We start from the raw sequence: 24022 nt of genomic DNA, 5'->3' as shown, positions 1-24022 counted from the left end.
AATCCATTTATATTTTCCAAATCATAAAAATATAACAAAGATGTAAATTTTAGTCTTTTATCAAGAACATTTAAATTACAAAATAATAGGAGGCTCAGCCTTCCATTTAGATAAATTTCAAATTATAAATTAATAGGAGGCTCGGCCTTCCATTCAGATAAATTAAACGTGATTTTAAGAAATTATTCCTCTACCCAATTCCCTCATGTACTCTACATATAAATAATCCCCTTTTCCCCCGTACCTGGATGAATAGGAACTTGGGCAGAACCTCCTCCTCTTTTTCTTAAATCGGGACCGGAATTAGAGCAGAACCTCCTCTCTTATTCTCTCTTTTTATTTCTCTAGAATTTCTTCTCTCTAAAATTATGAATTTTCAAAAACCTTAAGCTCCTATTTATAGAATTTTTGAAGTTACTATGCATAGGTTACTATTCATTAAAATAATATTATAAGTTACTATGCACTATTCATTAAAATATTCAAATTCATTTATAAATGGAAACTTGCTTCCCTCGTGAGTTCCTTCAGCAGCCATTTACTATGCAATTGCATAGTAAAATACGTATATATGAATAGTAAAATACGTATATATGAATAGTAAAATACGTATATGTAAATAGTACAATACGTATACGTGAATAGTAAAATTCGTATAAAAATATGATAAACTTTCTAATAATTCCAATACATAAAAATAAAATTTTTTTTTTGGAATGTTACAATCTCAACCAGCTTATGCACTTTGCACGTCAAATCTTGTTACACAACATACCAGTCCATTATGTTAGCACAGTCACACATATTCGTCAGGCCACACTTAGATACAACAATTCCACTTCAAACATTCATTTCCATGCCTTTGAAGTTCCACACTTTGTTTCCCCTCCTCCAAACCCAGAAGAAAATCACCCATCGCATCTACTTCCATCCTTTGAGGCCACCTCACATCTTCGTGAGCCTGTTAGGGAGCTTCTTCAGTCCCTCTCATCTCAAGCCAAAAGGGTCATAGTCATCCATGACTCTGTCATGGCCTCAGTGGCACAAGATGCCACAAACATGCCCAATGTTGAGAATTACACTTTTCACAGCACATGTGCCTTTACCACCATTTATTTGTGGGAGAAAATGGGAAGGTCTTCATTTGAAGGCTTGCATGTCCCAGAAGGAAAACTTCCTTCTTTCGAAGGATGCTACCCAACCCAATTCTTGGATTTCTTGATTGCACGAGTTGAATTTATCAAATTCAGTGATGGACACATCTACAACACAAGCAGGGAAATTGAAGGTGTTTACCTTGAGTTGATGAAGGGTGTGACTGGTGGCAAGAAAATTTGGGCACTGGGACCGTTCAACCCTTTAACCGTTGAGAAGAAGGGTTCAAAAGGAAGGCACTCATGCATGGAGTGGCTTGATAAACAAGAGCCAAACTCAGTCATATATGTGTCTTTTGGGACTACAACAACTTTGAAAGCGGAACAAATCCAACAGATTGCAACTGGGTTGGAACAAAGCAAGCAGAAGTTCATTTGGGTGCTTAGAGATGCTGACAAAGGAGACATCTTTGATGCAAATGAAGCAAAAGGGCATGATTTTTCAAATGGGTTTGAGGAGAGATTTGAAGGGATAGGGCTTGTTGTGAGGGATTGGGTGCCCCAATTGGAAATTCTGAACCACCCTTCAACAGCGGGGTTTATGAGTCATTGTGGATGGAACTCATGCTTAGAGAGCATAACCATGGGGGTGCCAATAGCAGCATGGCCTATGCACTCTGACCAGCCACGAAACTCAGTTTTCATGACACAGGTGCTCAAGGTTGGTTTAGTTGTGAAGGATTGGGCCAAGAGGGATGTGTTGGTTACTGCTTCGGTTGTTGAGAATGCTGTGAGAAGGTTGATGGAAACAAAGGAAGGTGATGAGATGCGAGAGAGAGCATTGAGGCTTAAAAATGCCATCCACAGGTCCATGGATGAAGGTGGAGCTTCTCGCATGGAAATGGAATCTTTCATTGCTCATATCACTAAGTAGTCTTATGGATTAATATTAGTTTGTGGTTCCTTTTTGAATAAGACAGAATTTGAATTCATGAATAAGTTAATGCGCAGAATAGGATTGGCATGAAAATATACACATTTCTGTTTCTTGGAACTTAATTTGGTTAAGTTTATGAGAAAAATATGTATACTTAGCCTTTCCGCAAAGTTCTTATCTAAATATTTCAGAACAATCTTTGATATGAATAATTGTGTTACGTGCAAATCAAAGTTATGGATATGTCTTATATGCAATTATCTATATTCTGTTCTATTAACCATTGCATTCTACTTTACTTCTAGATTAACTTTTCCTTCGAAGATAAATATCTTTAATTTATAACATTATATTGATTCAGGGACGGATCTATGTTTATGTTAATGTTAGTGGAGATAAATATCTAATTTATAACAGTATATTAATGTTAGTGGAGGACTTGTCTTCACTAAAATTCTTTTCATTCTTTTTTATATAAAATATTAATTATTTTATAATATATATTATTAATTATATTTTAATTATCTTATTATATCTAATATAATAAAATATTGTCGTAATCGAGATCACGACGGGATGATACAAACATATTTTAATAGAGTCGCCACAAATATTTTATTTTAAAAGCATTGAAAAATCCTTTTAAAAATAATCTTTAAAATTAAAATTGGATTTGGAAATCAATTATGTATAGAGAAAATATTAGTACTGTACAACGCCTATAAAGAAATAGTACCTTTATTAATTGCACAAAATTATATAATTTTATAAATATTTATTTTACTCCTCAAAAATGTTTCATTTGTATTTTTATTTTAAAAAAAATCATAAAGATTTGGGTTAACAAATGACTGATCAATAACCCTTGTAATAACATTAAAGTATTCAATTAATGTTATTGGTATTTATTAGTTGATATTACATTAAAATAAAACTTTCATATTTGTACATTTTTATTTTATTTTAAAAAAAACTTACACTAATTTAAGTTAGAAAATGGTTTATCAATAAACCCTTGCAATAACATTAAAGATAGAATTACTATTCAATTAATGTTATTAATAACCGTTTTTGTTTTCATAAAATGATAATTTTTAATTTACCTTGCGTATAAAAACTTAGGATAATTAACAAATGATTATTCTATAAGTTTTTATGATTTACATGATATTAAAGGTAGAAGGACTACTTAATTAATATCATTAACCACTAAAAATAACTTCTATGTGAGAGAGGAACCCCTTTTTTTAAAAAAAATATTTTATTTAAAGAAATAAATTTTGCATAAGGATTCAAACTAACAAATGACTAGTTATTATTCTCACAATTAAATAACGTCATAGATAAAAGTATTATTCAATTGACGTTATTAACTATTACAAATTAAAGTAAATTTTAAAGAATATTTTTCTCAAGAAAATAATTTACTCTAAACATAAAAATTCATGATAGCAAATGACTATTATATAAATTCTTATGATTCATGTGATATTAAAGGTAGAAACGTTGTTCAATTAACATCACAAATCGTTGCATAGGAGAAAATAATTTATATGTGAAATAAATCTCTTTTATTTATTTATTTATTTATTATTTTTTAAAAAAAAAAGAAAACTTGTATAAGAATTTAAGTTAGCAAATGACTAATCATTAAACTCTCAAAAAAACATAAAAAAATAGTATTGTTATTTAAATAACGCTATTAATTATAGTAAAAATCTTTTGAATTATTATTTGAGTGAAAGATGATGACTTTCCTATTTTGAAATCATCCTCGCGCAAGAATTTAAGCTAAAATGTGACACCCTTTACCCTAACATACATATATAATAATTATAATTTCATATTCTTGGAGTAAATAAAATCTTTAGAATTGAAACAATAGTTCCACTAACATAAGAGTAGATAATTAACATTCGTAAACTTAAATTATGGTCAAATGCAGAATTTACAAGAAAATAAAACATGAGTTTTTCCAAAAATAAAATAACAATATTGAACTTCTAAACTAAGCCTAACTATGCCCTGATATCACATATCTTATCAGAGCACGCCCAATTGAAGCCTAAGCCTCATCACCAACATCCTCATGTTGATGATCACCTGTAACACATTTTAAACACAGACAAAGAACAACAAGGGAGTGAGAAATATCTCACTCAGGTTCAGGTGTAGAAATAAAGGTTAGACATCACACACACAACAAACATAATACAAGTCACAAGCACCAATCACATATAAACAATACACATACACAATCAATATCACATATGCACACTCAATATCATGCAATGATGTCATGGACTCGATTCATAAATGCATGCATGTGGTACTAGTCACGTATCTCATAATCACATATCACATGGTATGCTGTCGAAACAACATACTTAGAGTAGTCTAGGAGTACATGTCGGCTAAACCGTGCACTCTCAACTAGAAGGATGTACTCACTACAAAAAAGTTGATAAATAGTAGAGGTTATTTTGCGGAGATTTTAAAAACCTCTTGAAATTATTAAATTAGATAGAAACACTACAATTTTTTTATTTTATTTACTCGGAGGTTTATAACCTCTTTTAATTAAATAATATTTTCCCTCTTAAATCCCAATTTTATTCTAAAATAAAAAATTTTCCGCTAAAACTACCCGCCCCCGCCTCCCTTTTGTCTGAAGAAAAATCAGAATCCCCTTTTTCAAAGAAATGAGAAAACCTAAACCCATTCCTTCTTGCGTTTCTTCGTGTAGTGAATAACATTTGTGGAGTTTCTCAGACGATTCTTGCGTTTCTCCGTTCATGGCCATACCACCATTGGCATTTGCCTTCCGTTCATGGGCATGGTCCCTTTGAAAGACGAAGTCATATGAGTTTCTCCTTCAATTGAATCAATGCGTAGAGAAATCAGAAAACCCCACCAATCCTAAGCTTCTACCAATCGTCGTATCGTTGGAAACCCTTAAACCCGTTGATTTTGGTCCCAAGCTTCTACCAATTGTCGTACGTGCTTCCCATTGCCGCAACGCTCTGTACGCACATATTTCTACCCTTTTTGCTTAACTTATATTTTTTTTAATTGATTGTGGTTTTGATTTGTGATTTAGAGGTTATGGTTTCATGGGGGTTTCGTCATTAGAGGTGATTATTAAGTTTTGGCTCTAATGGGATTTTGGGGAAATTGATTTTTTGTTTTCGTCATTAGAGGTGATTATTAAGTTTGTTTCTTCATTACCAGGGATGTAAACTAAAGGTGTACCTGTTCTAATACTAGAGGAAAACAATTTATTGAATTGTCGTTATATTGCTAGCAACTCATGATTGTCTTCTAGGGAAAGTGAAGATTCATTTCAGTATGGTAACTACTACAGAGAAGTTGAAGACCTGCGAGTTGTAATTCAACGCTTCTGTGAGCAGAAATACATAATTACAGCAATTGTTGGTCATAGTAAAGGTCAGATTACAAGTATCTTTTAGTGTCCTTTGATTCATCATGTTTTGCTAATTTTTTTTTTTGACTATAATTAAGAAATTTCCTAAATTTTGTTTTACTCTGTTTTCAAATAATTTTGAGTAATTGTGATAATCTGCTGTATGATACAGGGCTTGTGTTCGTTGAATAATTTGGTGCAATATTGATATTTAAAGACCCTTTATATTTTGAGAAGGCTTTGTATTTGATGAATAATTAGTCTACCTTTTTTTTGGATGATTGATTTGAATGATGATTTTCGAAAAAGACAATTTTTATTAAATAAAAAGAGTTTAATACATTACCTAATTCTGTTCAGTTTTGTTTTAGTGGAATGAAATCAATTATCTAGTTCATTTACTTTCATTTTTATAAATAAATATATAAACTAAATATGTTGTAAATCAGCTATATAAGTAATCTGCTATAATAAATCTGCTATATAGACTAAGTAATTATCTTTAAACTTTCGTGTGTTCATAAATATCCTTTTGTGTATAATATTCATATAGTTCTTTCTTGATTTCATTTTAGATATCTGAATCGGGATTGGTCGCAGGATGTGTATTTGCAGCAGTTGCATTCTATTTTAAGGTACACCCCATAGCTTCTGGTTTTTCATCCTGATAATTTTATGAAAATAGTATCCTTCTGTGAAACAGGTTCATGAGGTGGGTGCTGTAGCAGTCCCAGCACTTACTGTAACAGGCATACTGGTATGATGACCATTGCTACAATTTCTTTATTGATGTTGTTTTCTTGGATGTGTCTCAAAATATGGAGTTTTTCTTGTTTATCTGTATTGATGTTGTCTTCTTGGATGTGTAAGGTGGGGGGGTCTTAATTTGTACATCTAAGAAGTTTTAAAATCTTTAGTAGTTATATTAAAAAAAAATAAGGGACAAAAGCAGCAAAACAAAAACCATTTCGACGGTAGGATTTTCTTAGTGGAAACATTATTTAATTATATCTTAGTAAGATAATGTTCTTACACTCTGTCTCATTAGTTAACTAGGACATCATTATCTTTTAATATCTATTCAGCAACGGTGATTAACCATTATTAAAAAAAAATAAACGTTATGATTGAAAGATAATGATGACTTGTAACTTGGAACACCTAATGATACATGTAACTTGCACACCCATGCTTAGGCATGGTGGACATGCTCTCATGTCCTTGGGCTTGCCTTGGAACTCCGTCACCTTCGGGGCATTCCATGTAGAAGAGGCTGGAGACAAGCTGCAACATGAGCACAAGCTGACTCATGGATCACGGCCTAATGCTGCACCTGCATTGACCGAGGCAGAACCTGATAAATCTACAGCAGTTGCTACTTCTGATGCGGCTGGACGTGTGGCTGGAGGATTGATCAATCACCCTCTGGATGTTGCAGACCAGCTGCAGGGAGATGAGGTCTTGAATGCACGGCTTGGTGCTCAGCCAAGTGCAGCTGAGCATGCTAATGGTGCTGCAAAGGCTGGTGCACATGTTGTAGATATCTATGCTGGTCTGCACATGGGTGAATCAGCTGTTGATAATAATCAGTTTGGTGATGGCTTGGATGCAGCTATTCCAGCTGCTGCTCGGTCTCAAACATGTGAAGCTGGTGCTGGCATGTTGGAGCAGGGCAGTGTCAACAGGACTTGAACATAAAATAACAAAAATGATCATAAAAGAATGAAACACATGAAAGTACACAATGAGACAAAAGAATGATCCAATTTTTAGCCTGGAGGATGAAGTGGCTGTGTCAATCAATCTATATTCATTCATTATCCAATCCGCCTTAGATCCGTTAGGAGGTCGACCTGAATAAAACACCAGAGCTTTCTTCACTCCTATGCGCTTTGATCCACTTGAAGAAAGAATTGGCTTGTCAGTTCCAGTTGCTTTCCAGTATCCTGAGGCTGCTGCCCTGTTTGGCCTCAACCCATTTGGGTACTTTCTGTCTCTCGGGCTAAAGAAATACCACTCTTCCTCCCCAAACAAAGACTTATCTGCACATTTACAACAAATACAAAACTATTTTCATTTTTCTCAACTATAATCATAAACATAACTCAGATCTGTTTGGATAAATTCCAGAAGTACTTATAGAGAGAAAAAAAATAGGAAAGAAAATCTTATACATTAGTTAAAAATAAGATTTTGGAGAAGTTAATAAGAGAGAGTTTCTCCAAATTAGCTTTTAAATAAGCAATATTTTAGCTTATAGTAAAGTTTTATTTCATTTTTTCTTCTTTTTTCTCTTATAGAAGACCTTCTAGAAAAGTTTAACCAGACAGGCTCTTAGTAAACAGAAGGAGTGCATGGCAAGGGACAAACTAGGTAGCTCCCACGGGTTATACTTATAGAGATCTATTTCAGCTATGATAGATGCTGGAAGTGGACGTGAACTGATTTTGTTTTGCAAGTAATGAACTATGAGTTCTTCATCAGAAAGGTGGAATCTGAAGCCAGGTGGAAAAGAGTAATGAGAGCCTTGTTGATCTCCCTCCATCAATGAATACTTTGCTCTTGATAAAGGGAATCAATAAGTGCCGATAATACCAATTAGGGTGGCTTTAAATAAGAGAGTAAAGTGTTATCCACATTATATATTTTATATCATTTATATGGCTCTAGTCCCATGCAGATGCTAACATTGTGGAGAAGATATTAGGGACAGGAACCAATTAGTTGCATGTAAAGTTTGAGAGAAGAAGACAGAGAAACCCATCAATTTGGCTTTACTCATTGAATTGACCTTCACCTACGTACTAGATAGCAACTTGCGCATGAGAGACGTTGATAATATTATTATTATTATCTGCTTAACACCTAATCGGCACAATGCATAGTACTTCTGCTATAAATTGAGCTATGCAGAAAATTAAAATTAGGATTTAAAATTGATATTATGACATAATAAGTTAGTGTCACTTTCTCAACCTTGGAGGTCTTTTTTACGTTTAGTGGAGGTTTTTACCCTCCGCAAAATAAATCGCAGAGGTTTCTAAAAACCTCCGCAGTTACATTTGCCGCAAGCAATTAGCGGCGTTTTTAAGAAACCTCTGGTATTGTAAACGTTTAGCGGCGTTTTTTTTAAAGGAGGTTTTAAACCTACACTAATAGTGGAGGTTTTTTAAAGGAGGTTTTAAAGCTATGCTAACTGTAGAGGTTTTTTAAAGGAGGTTTTAAACCTACACTAATAGTGGAGGTTTTTTAAAGGAGGTTTTAAAGTTATGCTAATTGTAGAGGTTTTTTAAAGGAGGTTTTAAACCTATGCTAATTGCAGCCATTTTTTTACTGGAGGCTTTGAAGTAGTGGAGGTTTTAAAGTAAATTAATGTGGAGTTTCTAATCCGCCCTATTTTCCTATGTATAATAATTTATACTCATTTTAATTGCATAATCTACATGTATTACAATTTCCCATTTTCACTTTTGATATTTATAAGAAACTTAATGAAAAAAAATACACATAAAATGGATGAAGAAATTCCATTACTAATAACCAAAAACACAACATATAGTTCAAAGATTTATAATTCAAACTTCTATTATAAATCCAAGTACAACATAAAATTCATAACATTGTCAAATTAGCCTCATACTAAACTTTAAATCCAAAATACATTATATGCAAACTAAGGGTTGCTAGTACCAGATGATCCTCTTGCATCCAAAGGTGTATTAGGAACACTTGAAGCATCGTTTGGCTGAAATAAGAAAAGAAAAAACACCCAGTCAAGAAAAATATATATTATAAATATTATATGATAATGACAATTCCAAACACCCATGACTATATTAGCCAAGGACCAAAACAAACCAACCAATTAATGTAACCAACAACATAACCCATAGTTATAAATAGAACTACAGATCAACAATTCCATGAAGCCAAAATCATAATAGCAACACCAAACCAAAGATGTGTAGCAGCCAAATAGTTCCCAACCCAATAATCAAGGACTAAGAGTAGTCCATTCAGACTCTGAACAACCAAAACTAGAACTGAACCAACAAAACATCCAGCCAAACCAAAAATTGCAATAGAAATCATATTGCAAACCATGCAGCCAAATATTATAAACCAACAAAGCAACCAACCAAACCAGAAATTGCAGTAGAAATCATGCAACCAACCATGGCCTTAAAAGCTGATTCTAAATTAATATCCTGTCTAAGAAATGGAACAATATAGGTTTATTAGGATGACAAGTATATTAACATTTACAATGTTATAATTAAAGAGAAAATAAGCCAAACTATAAACATGAAACGCACAAATTGTAATAGTGGCTTAATAAGTATTAATTTAATAAAAAAATTTATCTAAACTTTTTATTTAAAATAAGAAATTTTCTTTTTTAAATTTAAACAAGGGCGCTCATAATTTGTAAATTCTAGAGTGAACTACTTGTAGAAAGTGAAGAACTACAGAAATAATTTCAGTGGAGAGGGCGTAGAATAATAGTGTGTACATTAGATTAATCTGATGGCTGTTCAAAAATGGGACTTAAAATTCCCCACAAGATCACAAACTGCCTTCCTATTTATCAAATCAATAATTAGCAAACACCAACACTAAAAATATTTGGGATTGAAGACACAAAGCTTTATCATTGTACAGAGAAAATGGTTCACGCTAACAAAATAAAGGATTTGTATCCTATCTTCTAATCATAAATTAACATGAAAATTTTGTTAATCTTTATAATTACCTTCAAAGTCATACCATATTTTTTTATGTACAAAATACTATGACTCCCTGATGTTCTTGAGATTGCACACTATTTTCATGCTTTCTTAACATTTACTACTCCGTACCACCTTGTAAGGTGTACAATATTTTTCAAATAATTAAAGAGGCTCGTGTGATGTATAAAAAATATCCGTGTATATTTTTCAAACAACCAACAGAACTTGTATAATAAAAAGAAATGAGTATTGAGAGAATTTTGATGAAACCACGTTAAGTATAGGTGTAATAGAGACATTCATTCTACAAGCAAGTCAATGTAAGGAGTAGGCTATAAACTAAAATCAAATTAAGGAGTACAAGTAAAACTATACCACAAAAATGGTTAAATCTCATATATTGTAGATATATATGAGATTCCCATGACAGATAAGCAACATTAATGTTACAAAAAAATCAAACACAAAAGTAACAACAAATCATTACAATGTGCCATTTCCTAAGTTTATAAAGAAACATTTTGTAACCAAAGTAATAGAGAATACGTGCCACGTATGAGATCATATATTTCAACAAAGTCTTAGTTATTTATAATATTCCTTGGATTTCATTTTCTGGGATAGTGCAACGTGAACATTTGTATGGATTATTTACGAGTTTTGTCAGGTACGTTCCAAATTAAAAGAAATTATTGATGCTTTCCATTTATTAATTTAGGAATAATTACACTAAACTTTATAAGATAATGGCAATTACATCTAAACTATGCTTGTTTGAAAATGACATGCGATACTTTGCATGTCCATTATTTTTTTATTCTTAGGAGTATTAAGTATGTAATACACAAGAATAATATAAACAATAAAATAGTTAAATGCAATTTTTAATTTAAAATAAGAATTTAAATACCAATTAATGTTAAATAAACATTTTAATACTAGATAAAAATATACAAATAGAAATATGTATCCAACATGTGAAATATGAAATCCAATAAACAAATATTGCATAACATAGCTTAACTACTACGAAAAAGAAATTTTTATGTTCTTGACAAAAGTTCTACATTTTTTAAAAATGAATATATAAATAATAAAGACCAATAAAATTTCCATCATCAATTTAAAAAAAAATAAAATTCACTAGTCATTCATGTTGAGCAGTGCTAGGGTCTCGTCAAGATAGTGAAGTTGCGCAAGATACGTCCCATGCACACAAACGGGCAAAATTGGGCCTTCCAAATCATACTATCCCCTAGGACTCCTCCAAGATGTTTCATACTTAGAGGGCCTTCCCTAACGATGTACTCCATATTATACCCCATCACATAAATGCATATGATGCATGTCACATATTCACAAACTCATAGACTCAACATTTTACTTGTCAAGGAATTTCGTGTCTTATCTCATTTCATCACGTTTCACATTCTCATAGTCATAGTATTCATAATAGCACATAATTTACATCATGTCTCATCTCACTTGTTCACATTTCACATTTCTCATAATCATACTCATAAGATCATAATTTGGAGATTATTGACATTATCATGCTCATAAAACACATCATTTACGTTAACACAGTAATAAGGCAATTCTCACACAATTTGCACCTTCAAAAAAGATATAAAACATGTAAAACATCATAGGGGATCACGCCCGGTCCGCCCCAACTCGCGCTCGGCGCATTAGATGTCACACCAAAAGCGGAGCATTACGCTCGGCATGCCTGGCGAATTTAATGTTGTGCCTAAAGAGGAGAATTCTGCCCGGTGCAGCTTTACATGCGCTCAGCGTGACTTTCCTGTGCCCGATGCAACTTTCTAGAGCCCGACTTAATTTTCCTGAGCTTGACTCAATTTTCCTAAGCCCAACTCAATTTTCTTGAGCCTGGCTCAATTTTCCTGAGCCTGGCTAAATTTTCCTGAGCCTGGCTTAGTTTTCCTGGGAAACTATTAGTTTGTGCCCAACACGAAGAACTACGCCCGGCGCCCTTAGTACGAACCTACACTTCACAATGAGATGATTTTCACAACCATGTAATCATATAAATCAATCGGTAAAAATTCTCCAAATAACACTTTGAACATAAATTCATACTCAGTTTTTCATAAAATACCTCAAATCTTGTCAAAAGATCACACCCCTAATTCTTTCTCATAGTGTTTCCCACAAAAACCACAAAGCACTCTAAATCATATCAAAACTTATTTAATTTTGAACTCAAACACATATTCATGCATCACATCCAACCAAAAACCTAACAGAAAACTCAGATATTAAAACAAAAAGCTTTCAAAATTTGTCTATTCTTAAAGCATGCATAAGGATTGAGGGTCAATATCCTACTACCTAACAATTATTCTCACACCTCAAGCGAGGTTTCTCACTCCTCCCTTACCTGGATGTGTAGAAGATGAAGCGTGGACAGAATCTGGTTGGTCTCCTTCACTTGGTTCTCCCTGGTCTTCAAAGAGCGTAGAAAGAAAATGAATAAGGAGAAGTTAGGAGAATGAAACGTATGATAACTTCTGATAACTCCCTTCTTAAAATAATAAAAATATAATAATAATAATAATAATAATAATAATTAATCAAATGATGACCATCATATCCTTCCTTTGCCTTTCATAAAATAATTAATATAATTAAAACATATCTCTTCCTTTTAATCAAATAATCATAAGCACAATTATTAATAAAAATACATTTCATAAAAGTTATCTATATCACTAATCAAAATAATAATTATAAATCACATCTCATAAATAAAATAGTGCTCATATAATTATTTAAATAATATCAAAACTCTAAATAATTTTATTAAATATCAAAATAAAAATTACAAATCATGCATTATAACAAAATAATGCTCATATGAAAATCAAAGTGTTACATAACAAGTGACTAATAATTAAACTCTCATCATCAAATAGTGTCAATGATAAAATGCTATTTAATTAACACTATGCACAGGGACGGAGCCAGGATTTCAATACTGGGGGGCCGAGAATTGGAATGATCAAATGAGGCGCTACATTTTTTAAAAAAAAAAAAAATTCCAAAGTGATACCACATAGCAGGCCGTACCAGAAGTCCAAAAGTTGAATAAAAAAATAAATTTGGGTTATTCATTTAATTATACATATGAGTTTATATTAAAAATAGGGGGTGCCATATAGTAATATATATGTATATAAAAAAAAATTAAAATTGTTGGGGGGGCCGTGGCACCCGTAGGTCCCCCCTTGGCTCCGTCCTTGACTATGCATTACTACATATTAGACTAACTTTTAAAGAAACTTTCATGTACTAAAAAAAGTAAATTCATTCATACCTAGTTTATGGTAACGAATGGTCATTATATAATTTTGTATAGACTTAAGAGATCTTAATAGCCGAATTGTTATTTGTTTAATATCATGAACTATTGTACAAATTGAATTTTTAAATACTCTAAGAAAGAAATCGCCCATTATAATTAACAAGAAGAATAAAGGTTCAAGATTTTAATCTTATTATTTTTATTATACATTTTAATTTATGTCTAAGCAAAAGTTTACTCGTAATGTATGACTTATGAAAAATTGCAAATATTATGGCCAAATCTTGTTTCTAGTTGATGTACCCAAGATTATATATAAACTTGATGTTGCAATACGTAGAATTCCTTGTGAGAATAGTGGAAGTGCAATTAGGCAAATCATTACTTGAAAGATATATTTAGCCAATAAACATATCTTTAATGGATAATGTTCATTGAATAAAAGCAATCATATCATTTGAATAAATTAAGAAATGGGAACAACTGATTTTTATGTTTGCATAACAAAAATAAAGCTTTCCATATTTACTTTGGAACATACAAGATTTAAATCTTCATCCTATTTAGGTTAAACACCTAATCCCTTGTAATAATTAATAGTTTCATTTTCATCCTTTTATAATTTTTTGTTTCAATTTTGTTTCAATAATTTAAAAAATGTCAATGTGAGACTTTCCGTCCAAATTTTATAAACGATGTTAAATGTAGATGACGTGGATAGGTGGCATGGTACCATACTCCTTCTTTAATGCACCTGGAACAGCTCGCTCTGAAACCAGAACGGTCCGTTCTGATCCCACTCGTTGTGTGTTAATATTGTATCTGAAATTGCCCGTTCCAGATGCAAATGTAACACACGAGTGCATCAAAACGGCCCGTTCCAGAACGTCAACCAGGATTAATGTTTAAATTTAAGTGTTACATTAAAAAAGCATTGACTAATGTTTAAATTTAAGTGTTACATTTCAACAAAATGTTCAACAAAATGCAGTAATGTGGTTCAAAGATTGAAAATAAAAATTCATAACATAACATAAATTCAAATATTAAAATATGCACCAGAGTTGATCTACTCATCCCTATTTTTCATCATTGTCCATATAAATAATAAATCTGTTAGGCGTACTTTACTGTCTGAACTCTGAACCGGCATGACCTATAACAGTAGATGCAACAAACTTATTCATAATTTTAATGGCAGAGTGACAAAATGTAGATGAATTGCATTTACCTGCCTCCCATTGTATATGACCTGTTACAGCCCCCCAAAACATGTATGGATTAAATGATCTTGGGTTTTTTTCCCTTATGGTTTGAAATCCAAAGATACCATTGAATTCCTCCAAATTGAGACGATACTCTCTATTAAAAAGTCTAAAGAAAGTCAATCCTGGTTCACAATTTGTCCCGGTCAAAATTTTAATATGGAGATAATTAAGAAATTTAAGAACCATTCTTGGATCTGGAACGGCCCGTTCTGAAACTAAAACGGCCTGTTCCGCTTGCATTCGTTGTGATAATAAGCAACAAATTATATATGTACCAGAATTGATCATTTCCGTTTGGCCACATTTTTTGTGTGAAATTTTGAATTCCCTCTAGTGTCGTTCCCTCATCTATACCCAGGCCTTCGTGAAGAGGAATGTGTGGGCGTTGACCAACGTAGCCTTTCAAAGGCATGCCCTCATACATGTTTCTTTGTTTGGTTTCAGCTGGGAGATCGAAGAGCTCCTTCATTGAACCGAACACACCATTTTGAAGCCCAACAGAAGCTTTATCATACACAGCTCCGAAGCAACCATATTCTTCAAATGCTTGGCGCACCCTTCTGCATGTTGTTAACCAGGAATTGGTCCCTGGCTTCAAATCTTCCATGGTGAAATCTAGAACAGGAAGCATCGGCTGTCCTTCAGAACCCATTGATTATGATGTTATGATCTCTCTTAATTATTGGTTTTGCTTGCTTGTTTTGAATGCACCGTTTAAAATGTTGAGTTTTATTTTCTTTAGTAGATACGATGGTGTTGATGTTTGACCAATATATAACATTTTTATTTGATATTTTTGTACACATATTTGGATATCCTGGTCATCATGTGATTCATGTCCTAACTAGTTGGGACCAGATTGACATGATATTTTGATAGAGTATATTCTTTGGATCGTTTTTATACATAAGAAAAAAATTTCTCTTATAAACAAATTTTATATGTTTCCGTTTCATTTAATAATATTCTTAAAATAATTTTTTTATAATATGACTCTTTTGTTTCTCCACTTTTCTTTTGATACTTATAATCAGTGTTTTAAAAACCGGATCCAACCGGCCGGTCGGACTGGTTGAGCCGGGAACCGGTGGTCCGGCCAGTCCGAACCTTAAATTGGATCGGTTATGCATTTGACCCGTTTTAAATCGGATTGAACCGGTGGGACAATTTTTTTTATTTTTTTTAAGGGGCCACAAACCACAAAAGTAACAATGAGAACTGAATCTTTTAATGGTAAAACAAATAATCTTATTAAACATAACAATGACTACTTGTTCTAATGTATTTATTTGTAATATATACAATTTAAATAAATTTTATAATATATTATTAATTTTAAATTATATATTTAATAATATAATATCTATGTAGATATTACATATTTTATTTTGTAATATCAATTGCAAGCATATTATATATGTACATATTATTTATATTTTTAATTTGTATTAGTATACATTTTAACATGTAATTTTTTTTTATGTATTTCTTTATACAAAATAAAAATAAAGATAATTTTAAATAAGATAAAAATTGAAATTTAAAATAAGATATGAATTTATTAAAATTTATAAGTATAAAATATATTTAACATGAATATTTTTTAAAAAAATAATAAAAACCGAGTCATGCAGTTCAATTAGTGACCCATCGGTTCAACGTTTGACCCACTGACCTAGTACCTTAACCGATTTGATGACCGGTCCGGTTTTTAAAAGTATGCTTATAATAAAATAATTTAATTATAAATAATTTGAAATTATAAAATTTAACACAATTAATTCATTTATAAGTTGAGCCCCTCGCCTTGCACACATAGCTATTTTGATAACACCTAGACAATCGGATTCACAAATAACCTTCTTACACCCCTCCTTCCAACAAAGCTCAAGGCCTTCGACAACTGCTAGTAGTTGCGCCTGGAAGGGGTCATTGCCTTAGAGGCCAACTGCAAACTCAAGTTTCCATTCCCCTACTGAATTTCGCACAACACCACCAGCCCCCATAGCATTAAGTTGGGGAACAAAATTGCCATCCACATTAAGCTTAACCCAAGATGGTTCTAGGGGACTCCATTGAACATTTACCTGCCACAATTTACGTTTGGCAAGATAAATCTGGTTTTGCACCCAAGCTTCTTCAATCTGACGATACAAGTAAGACAGGGACCACTTATTACCGGGAAACGTCATGTTATTCCAAAACCTCCAAAGCCACCAAAGTAGATTAGCTAACACAGCCACTTGAGGATGTAGTATGATTGATCACAGCTAAGCTACACACTCCATCTAAGCAAAGGAAATTTGGGACGCGAGCCCAGAATCAAACCACACTTGACGAGAGTGTGGACAATCTCGAAGGGCATGGATGATGGACTCTAGACTACAGGAACAACGCGCACAAGCACTAGAGGGAGCCAAATGGTGCCTATAACGAGGATGGTTGGTAGGCAAAGCCCCATGCAGCCCTTGCCAGAGGAAAAAGCTAATCTTAACTGGCACCTCCAACTTCCAAACTTTTCGCCAAATCGCATCAGGAGTCGAATGAGAGGCATACTCCAAAAATTTGACTCTGGATGACACTATGTAACAACCTGAGGCTTCACCTATCCAAGAAAAAGTATCTCTGCCACTCTGAACCAACGGAACTTGCACCTGTTGAACCCTTGTCGCAATTTCTAAGGGAAGTACCGTACTCAATGAGTCAAACTTTCATCTCCCTTGTTCCCAAAAACTGGCCAAATTTCTATCCGAATCAGAAATATGTACGAATTGAACCAGGCGACCCAAGGCTCCCATTCCCAGCCAATCATCAAACCACATGGAGGATTGCCCATCTACCAGACAGGGCCGGAATCCCTCCCGCAGCTTCCCCACTGCTTTCACAATGCTAAGCCACACTTGAGAACTTCCCCTCTACTTAGTGGCACAGAGAATTGACTGATCATTAAGATATTTTTGAGAAAGAAGGCAAACCCAGGGTTTGGTTGGATTTTCAACAAAATCCCACAACAACTTTCCTAATAATGCAACATTCATGGTACGAGTTTCGCGCAAACCCAAACCGCCATAATCCTTAGATTGTGTAACTACCTCCCACCCAACATGGAACCAAAACCTTGAGCTGCCATTATTGGACCAAAGCAAGGACCGACATGCATGGTTAACCTTATTGCAAACTGCTGATGGTAGCCAAAGAGAGTGCATGATGTACACATGCATTGCTGAGACCGTTGACTTGATAAGGCAAAGCTTTCCCGCCTTATTTAAAAGCTTTCCTTTCCAGGAGGCAAGGCGAACATTGATTTTATCCACTACACCATGAAAATCTGTTATCTTAGATGACCCTATAATCATTAGCGTGCCTAGATATTTCTTGATCTGAGTAGAGTGATGAATACCAAGTATACCTTCTAGCTTTTCCACCTGCATTCTATCCACTTTCTTCGAGACCACGACTTTGGACTTGTCCAAATTAATTTTTAAACCTGAAGCCTCAAATAACTCCATTAGGACGTTGTTCACCAACTCAACCTGGTTCACAGAAGCTTGGCAGAAAAGCATTACATCATCAACGAAAAATAAATGGGTGAGTTGTAACCCTCCATGTGACAATGATAAAGGATTCCAAATCCCTGAAAGGTGCAGTTCAGAAATGCGCAACGCTAATCGTTCCATGCAGAAAATGAAGAGATATGGCGACAAAGGGTCCCTTTGGCGCAAACCACGTTCAGGTACAAATGATGGAAGGTAACCTCCATTCCAAAGAATTGAAAAATTTGTATGCTTCACACCCCACATAATGAGTTGCATAATAACCAGAGGAAACCCAAACCTGATCAAAGTAGCCTCCAGAAACCTCCAGCTCACCCTGTCATGAGCTTTCTCTAAATCAAGTTTCAATACCAACAAACCTAGCCTTGAGTTATTTATGTGGGTGTGAGTTAATACTTCTTGAGCAATAATACAATTGTCTCTTGTGCCCCACCCATGAATGAAGCTACCTTGAAAAGGGCCAATAAGATCACCCAAAAAAGGTCTAAGGCGAGCTACCAGGACCTTGGAGATAGTTTTCCAGGCCATATTACAAAGGCTAATAGGTCTAACTTCTTTCAGAGCGGTGGGGGCCTCTACCTTCGAAATTAGGACTATTTGTGTCTCCAAAAGAGCAGGATCAGAGAATCCTACCTAAAATGTATCACGCACTGTCTTCCACAACTCTTCTCCTACGATAGGCCAATAATGTTTATAGCAAAAAGGTGGAAACCCATCTGGCCCCGGGGATTTAAAGGAGCCCATGCTCATGATAGCTTTTATCTTTATCTTAGTTTTTTTTAAACTAAGGTAAGGGGAGCAGACCTTTATCTTTTTAAATTTTATATACTATTATGTTTGTTTATTTTAGGCTTATATATGTTTAAACTACCTCGAATTAGCTCGATTTTCAGATTACTAATTTTTTAAAAAAAAATTTGTTAAAATTACCTGACAAATTTATTTTTTTCAATTTAGTACCTGACGTTAGTTTCCTCTGTTAAATGATGATGTGGCAAACGGACTACCACGTCATCCAAGGGACTGCCACGTGGACATGGTGATGATGTGGCAAATACTGTTGGGTGATGACTTTGCAATCCATCTGCCATGTCATCACTTGATAGAAGGGGACCAATGTCAGGTACTAAATTGAAAAAAAATTATTCAGGTATTTAAAACAAAAAATAATAAATTAATAGATAGTAATCTAAAAATCGACCTAATTAGAGGTAGTAATCTGGAAAACCAACCTAATTGAAGGTAGTAATCTGGAAAATTGACCTAATTGAAGGTAGTAATCTGAAAACCGACCAAAGTGACGGTAGTAATATGAAAATTGTCAATGAAGGACAACTTATTTTGAGGCCACCATATTTCAATTGCATAAATTACATTGAGTGAAAGGAGCGTATGCGAATATTCATACAATCCATCGACTTCAAACTTTGGTTTGTCATAAAAAATGAACCAAAAATTCCAACAAAGATAGTGGACAATGAAGAAGTGGAGAAAAGTGAAGATTAATAAGATGGAAAAGACATAAAACACCTGTAACTAGAAACAAAAACAACAAATGTACATAAATTAGCTTCTGATTTATCATGTATGGAAACTATTGCACTTGATTATAAAAAAAGAAAATTATAGAATTATATTAAAACTTAGTATATATAATATATATGTGTGTAATATTTATGTTTACTAATAATAAGTTTTTAAATAAAAATTTAATTTCAAATCTTATAAGTTTAACTTGTAAGATAGGAAAGTTAATGCCACAAATATTCACTTAACTTATATATATATATATATATATATATATTTTTTTTTCAGTTTGTATCTTTCACGTATATGGAAGTACTGAAAATTTATTTGCTAAGTCAAGTCTCCTCCAAACGGACTTCTAGCTACTTTCACTTCAAATCTTTTTTTTTTATTTTATTTTTTATTTTATTTTTTTTTACGTTTCCATCATATGTAATAAATAAATAAATAAAGGTGTAGCGGAGTCAAGTCTCCTTCAATTAGGTTAGTTTTCAGATTACTACCTTCAATTAGGTCAGTTTTCATATTACTACCTCCAATTAGGTCAGTTTTCAGATTACTACCTATTAATTTATTATTTTTTGTTTTAAATACCTGACTAATTATTTTTTCTTCAATTTAGTATCTGACGTTGGTCTCCCTCTGTCAAGTGATGACGTGGCAGATGGACTACCACGTCATCACCCAAAAGTGTTTGGCATGTCATCACCATGTCCACGTGGCAATCCCTTGGATGATGTGGTAGACACTGTTGGGTGATGACGTGGCAGTCTGTTTGCCACGTCATCATTTAACAGAGGAAACTAACGTCTGGTACTAAATTGAAAAGAAAAAAAAATTGTCAGGTAATTTTAACCAATTTTTTTTTAAAAGTAGTAATCTGGAAATCGAGCTAATTCGAGGTAGTTTAAACATATTTAAGCCTTTATTTTATGTTATATCTATGTGTATTTACTTAGTGAGGTGTCTCTAACTTTATTTACTTGTTTTATCTAAGATATTTTTTACTCTTAATAATTAATAAGGTGTTCCTAGTCTATGTTGTTTAATTATTTTATTATGTTTATCACTTTCATTTACTTTATTAATATTCTTTAATACATTCCATTTACGTAAATTATATTATATTAAATTTTAAATAATTAAAAATACTCAAACTTATTTAGTTTAATTATTAATATTAATTATAATATAGTTTGTTAAAATATCTTAAACTCATCTTGTTGTTATTTCTTCATGCATTTATAAAGATAAATATTATTCTTTGACCATAAGAATGAAAGTTTGAATTAATTTGTATTTGGAGGTTTACCTTGAGGATTTAAATGAGTAAAAACTTAAGGTGAAATAACCTTTAGTTATTTGTTATTATAAAACTCATTTATCTTGACTAGTCACTACAAACATAATTCAAATTTTTATTATATCAAGAAGAATTAATATATTCATTTAGTATTGGTTAAAAATATTTTTATGCATATTGTTAGTTATTGATATTTATTGGATAATTGTTCTCACTTCTTATTTTTCTTGTTTAAAATATTTAATTATAATGAAAAATAGATGGATTTACCAACCGTACCAGACCCTTTCACTTTCGTTATCACTGCCATTTTTTCGGGTACCAGTTGGGGTATGGACGCAACTACAAATGTTACATTTCAAGGCATAGGAGTATCGACTTTTGTATTTTCACCAACCCAACAAAACCCTATTATTATAGATGGTCAAATAGTAGTCACTTTCTATCTTCCCCCAGTTAATCACGTTAACCCCATAGTAAATATGTATCAACCTAATATGTAAATATTGTAATAGAAGTATGAGAAATAAGTAGTTTATACTTTTGTACGTTATTGTAAATATTTTAGATTAGTACATTATGTAAATATAAGCTAACTATATGTACATAAGTTGACAAAATCTTCTTTGTTTATATGTAAAATATTATTATTAATATAGTTGTGTTAATAATGTATAAGAAATATATATTTAATATTATGCTTATTATTATACAAATTGGGCGTTACACCAACTTCTATAAAACCTTTGGGTCGATTCATTAAAATTTCTTCTTCCAAGTCATCATTTAAGAAGGCAATTTTTACATCAATTTGATGAATTTCCAAATTAAAAACACAAGCAAGAGCAATTAAGACTCTAATAGTAGTAACTTTAGAAATAAGAGAATATGTATCAAAGAAATCTACACGTTCTACTTGTTTGTAACCAATAACAAGTCTTGTCTTAAACTTATCTATAGAACCATCCGTTCTTAATTTTTTCCAAAAAATCCATTTACAATGTATACTTTTGTGGCTAGGAAGAAGGTTAGTCAAAAACCAAGTTTTATTGACTTTAAGAGAATCTATTTCATCATTATTGATTTCTTTCCAAAAAAAAAAAAATGCATCAACAGATCTCATGACTTCACTATAAGTTTTATGATCATTTTCAAGTAAGAAAGAATAAAATTCAGAACTAAAATCTTTAGTTTTTCTAATTCTTTTACTTATTCTAGGTTCAATATCCTTATTAACATTACTAGACAGTAAAATAGAGCTAAAAGTATCATAAAACAAGTTTAGACAATTTATTCTTCAAAGGAAATATATTTTCAAAACAAACATCTTTAGATTCTATAATTATATTATTAGAAATTTCAGCAATGTAACGCCCGATTCTAACGCCCAATTTATATAATAATAATTATATATTTTCTTATATAATATTTTCGTAATTATATCGTTAACAATATTTTTTTTATAAAGATAAATATAAAGAAACATAATATTTTGTAAATTTAATACATGACATATCATTCTAAAGTATTTATAATAATGTATTATTTTACACAATATTTCTTTCTTTCACTTATATTACAAACTTTACATTGATAATGGGAATAAATTTACAATAACCAATAAAATTATAATAGATTCATCAAATAGCCTCCACATTCCAATTTCTTCCAAGAAAGACAACAGCTATAATCACTGCAAAATGCTCTGGAATCCCAAGTAGATCCATCTATTTTATAATATATTTAATTTTAAAAACAAAGAAAAGAGAGGAGTAAGAACAATATCCAATAAATACAATAATTCAATAGAATATATAAAATTATTTATAATCAATATTAAACATATATATATATATATATAAATATAAATATATATACAAATCATATATTAGATTTTCATGATACAATAAAATTTGAATTATACTTGTAGTGACTAGTCAGGATAAATGAACATCATCATAACATCAACCAACAAAAGGATATTTCACCTTAACCAACAATATGATATTTCACCTTCATTTCTTACTCATTTAAATCCTCAAGGTCAAACCTCTAGCTACAATAATTCAAACTTTATCTTCTATGGCCATAGAACAATATTTATCTTCATAAATACGTGAAAAATATCAACAAAACGAGTCCAAGATATCACAACTATATCATAGTTGATTATAAATATATTTACAATAAATATATTTACGTAAAAAGAATATATTAATAGTACCAATAATATAAATAAAAATGACAATCATTATAAAATAATGAAACAATATAAAATATGAACACCTTAATAATTATTATAGACAAAAATAATCAAAAGTTAAGCAAATAAATGAGGTTAGGGACACCTCACTAAATAAATATACATAAAAAAATAACATAAATAAATAAACATAGTAGTATATAAAATTTTAAAGAGATAAGGTTATCCTCCCCCTTACCTAGATAAGCAGGAGCTAAAACTTGAGCAGAACCTCTTCTTCTAGATTCCCTCTTATTCTTTCTCTCTCTTTCTCTCTTTCTCTCTCTCTCTCTCTCTCTCTCTCTCTCTCTCTCTCTCTCTTTCTCTCTTTAAGATTTCACTTTCTTACTCCATTATAAAATTTTCACCCCCTGCCTCCTATTTATAGGCATCCTGATGTACCAGAACGACCCGTACTGATTTCGGAACAGCCCGTACTGATTTCGGAACGGCCCGTTCCGGATCCTTCGAATCTATGCAAAATTTTCAACTGGAATGACCCGTTCTAAAATCAGAACGGCCCGTTTCCAAAAAGTAGAACGACCCGTTCTGAAGTTCACTTTTACACAGGTTGACCATAAGGAGAACGACCCGTTTTCAACTTGGATTTTAGGC

The 24022-nt window shown here is 32.2% G+C and overlaps 2 protein-coding genes across 12 annotated transcripts; both read left to right on the top strand.

Annotated features, from left to right (window-relative positions):
- The first annotated feature begins 730 nt into the window (after positions 1-730).
- LOC109806293 (zeatin O-glucosyltransferase) lies at positions 731-2276 on the top strand. The gene has a single exon (XM_083060554.1). It carries the CDS (start codon positions 739-741, stop codon positions 2026-2028), a length of 1290 nt encoding a protein of 429 aa, XP_082916680.1. The 5' UTR covers positions 731-738; the 3' UTR covers positions 2029-2276.
- Positions 2277-4658: 2382 nt separating this feature from the next.
- On the top strand, positions 4659-21648 carry LOC109806729 (uncharacterized). 11 transcript variants are annotated; one of them, XM_083060549.1, is made up of 6 exons: positions 4660-5056; positions 5132-5165; positions 5263-5478; positions 6031-6090; positions 6159-6212; positions 6652-7241. In XM_083060549.1, exon 6 carries the CDS (start codon positions 6671-6673, stop codon positions 7145-7147), a length of 477 nt encoding a protein of 158 aa, XP_082916675.1. In that variant the 5' UTR covers positions 4660-5056; positions 5132-5165; positions 5263-5478; positions 6031-6090; positions 6159-6212; positions 6652-6670; the 3' UTR covers positions 7148-7241. The 11 variants fall into 11 exon arrangements, 6 of the variants coding, with proteins under 6 accessions (XP_082916678.1, XP_082916677.1, XP_082916675.1 ...); XM_083060552.1 differs by lacking the exon at positions 5132-5165 and having other exon boundaries at positions 4659-5056; positions 5396-5478; XM_083060551.1 differs by lacking the exon at positions 5132-5165 and having other exon boundaries at positions 4659-5056; positions 5368-5478.
- Positions 21649-24022: the final 2374 nt, after the last annotated feature.

This window comes from Cajanus cajan, chromosome 7 (genome assembly GCF_000230855.2).
Source record: "Cajanus cajan strain Asha chromosome 7, NIPB_CcT2T_4, whole genome shotgun sequence".
In the NCBI taxonomy this organism is placed as follows: Eukaryota; Viridiplantae; Streptophyta; class Magnoliopsida; order Fabales; family Fabaceae; genus Cajanus; species Cajanus cajan.
The sequence above is the reverse complement of the archived record's forward strand: the minus strand, read 5'-3'. Positions and strand labels throughout refer to the sequence as shown.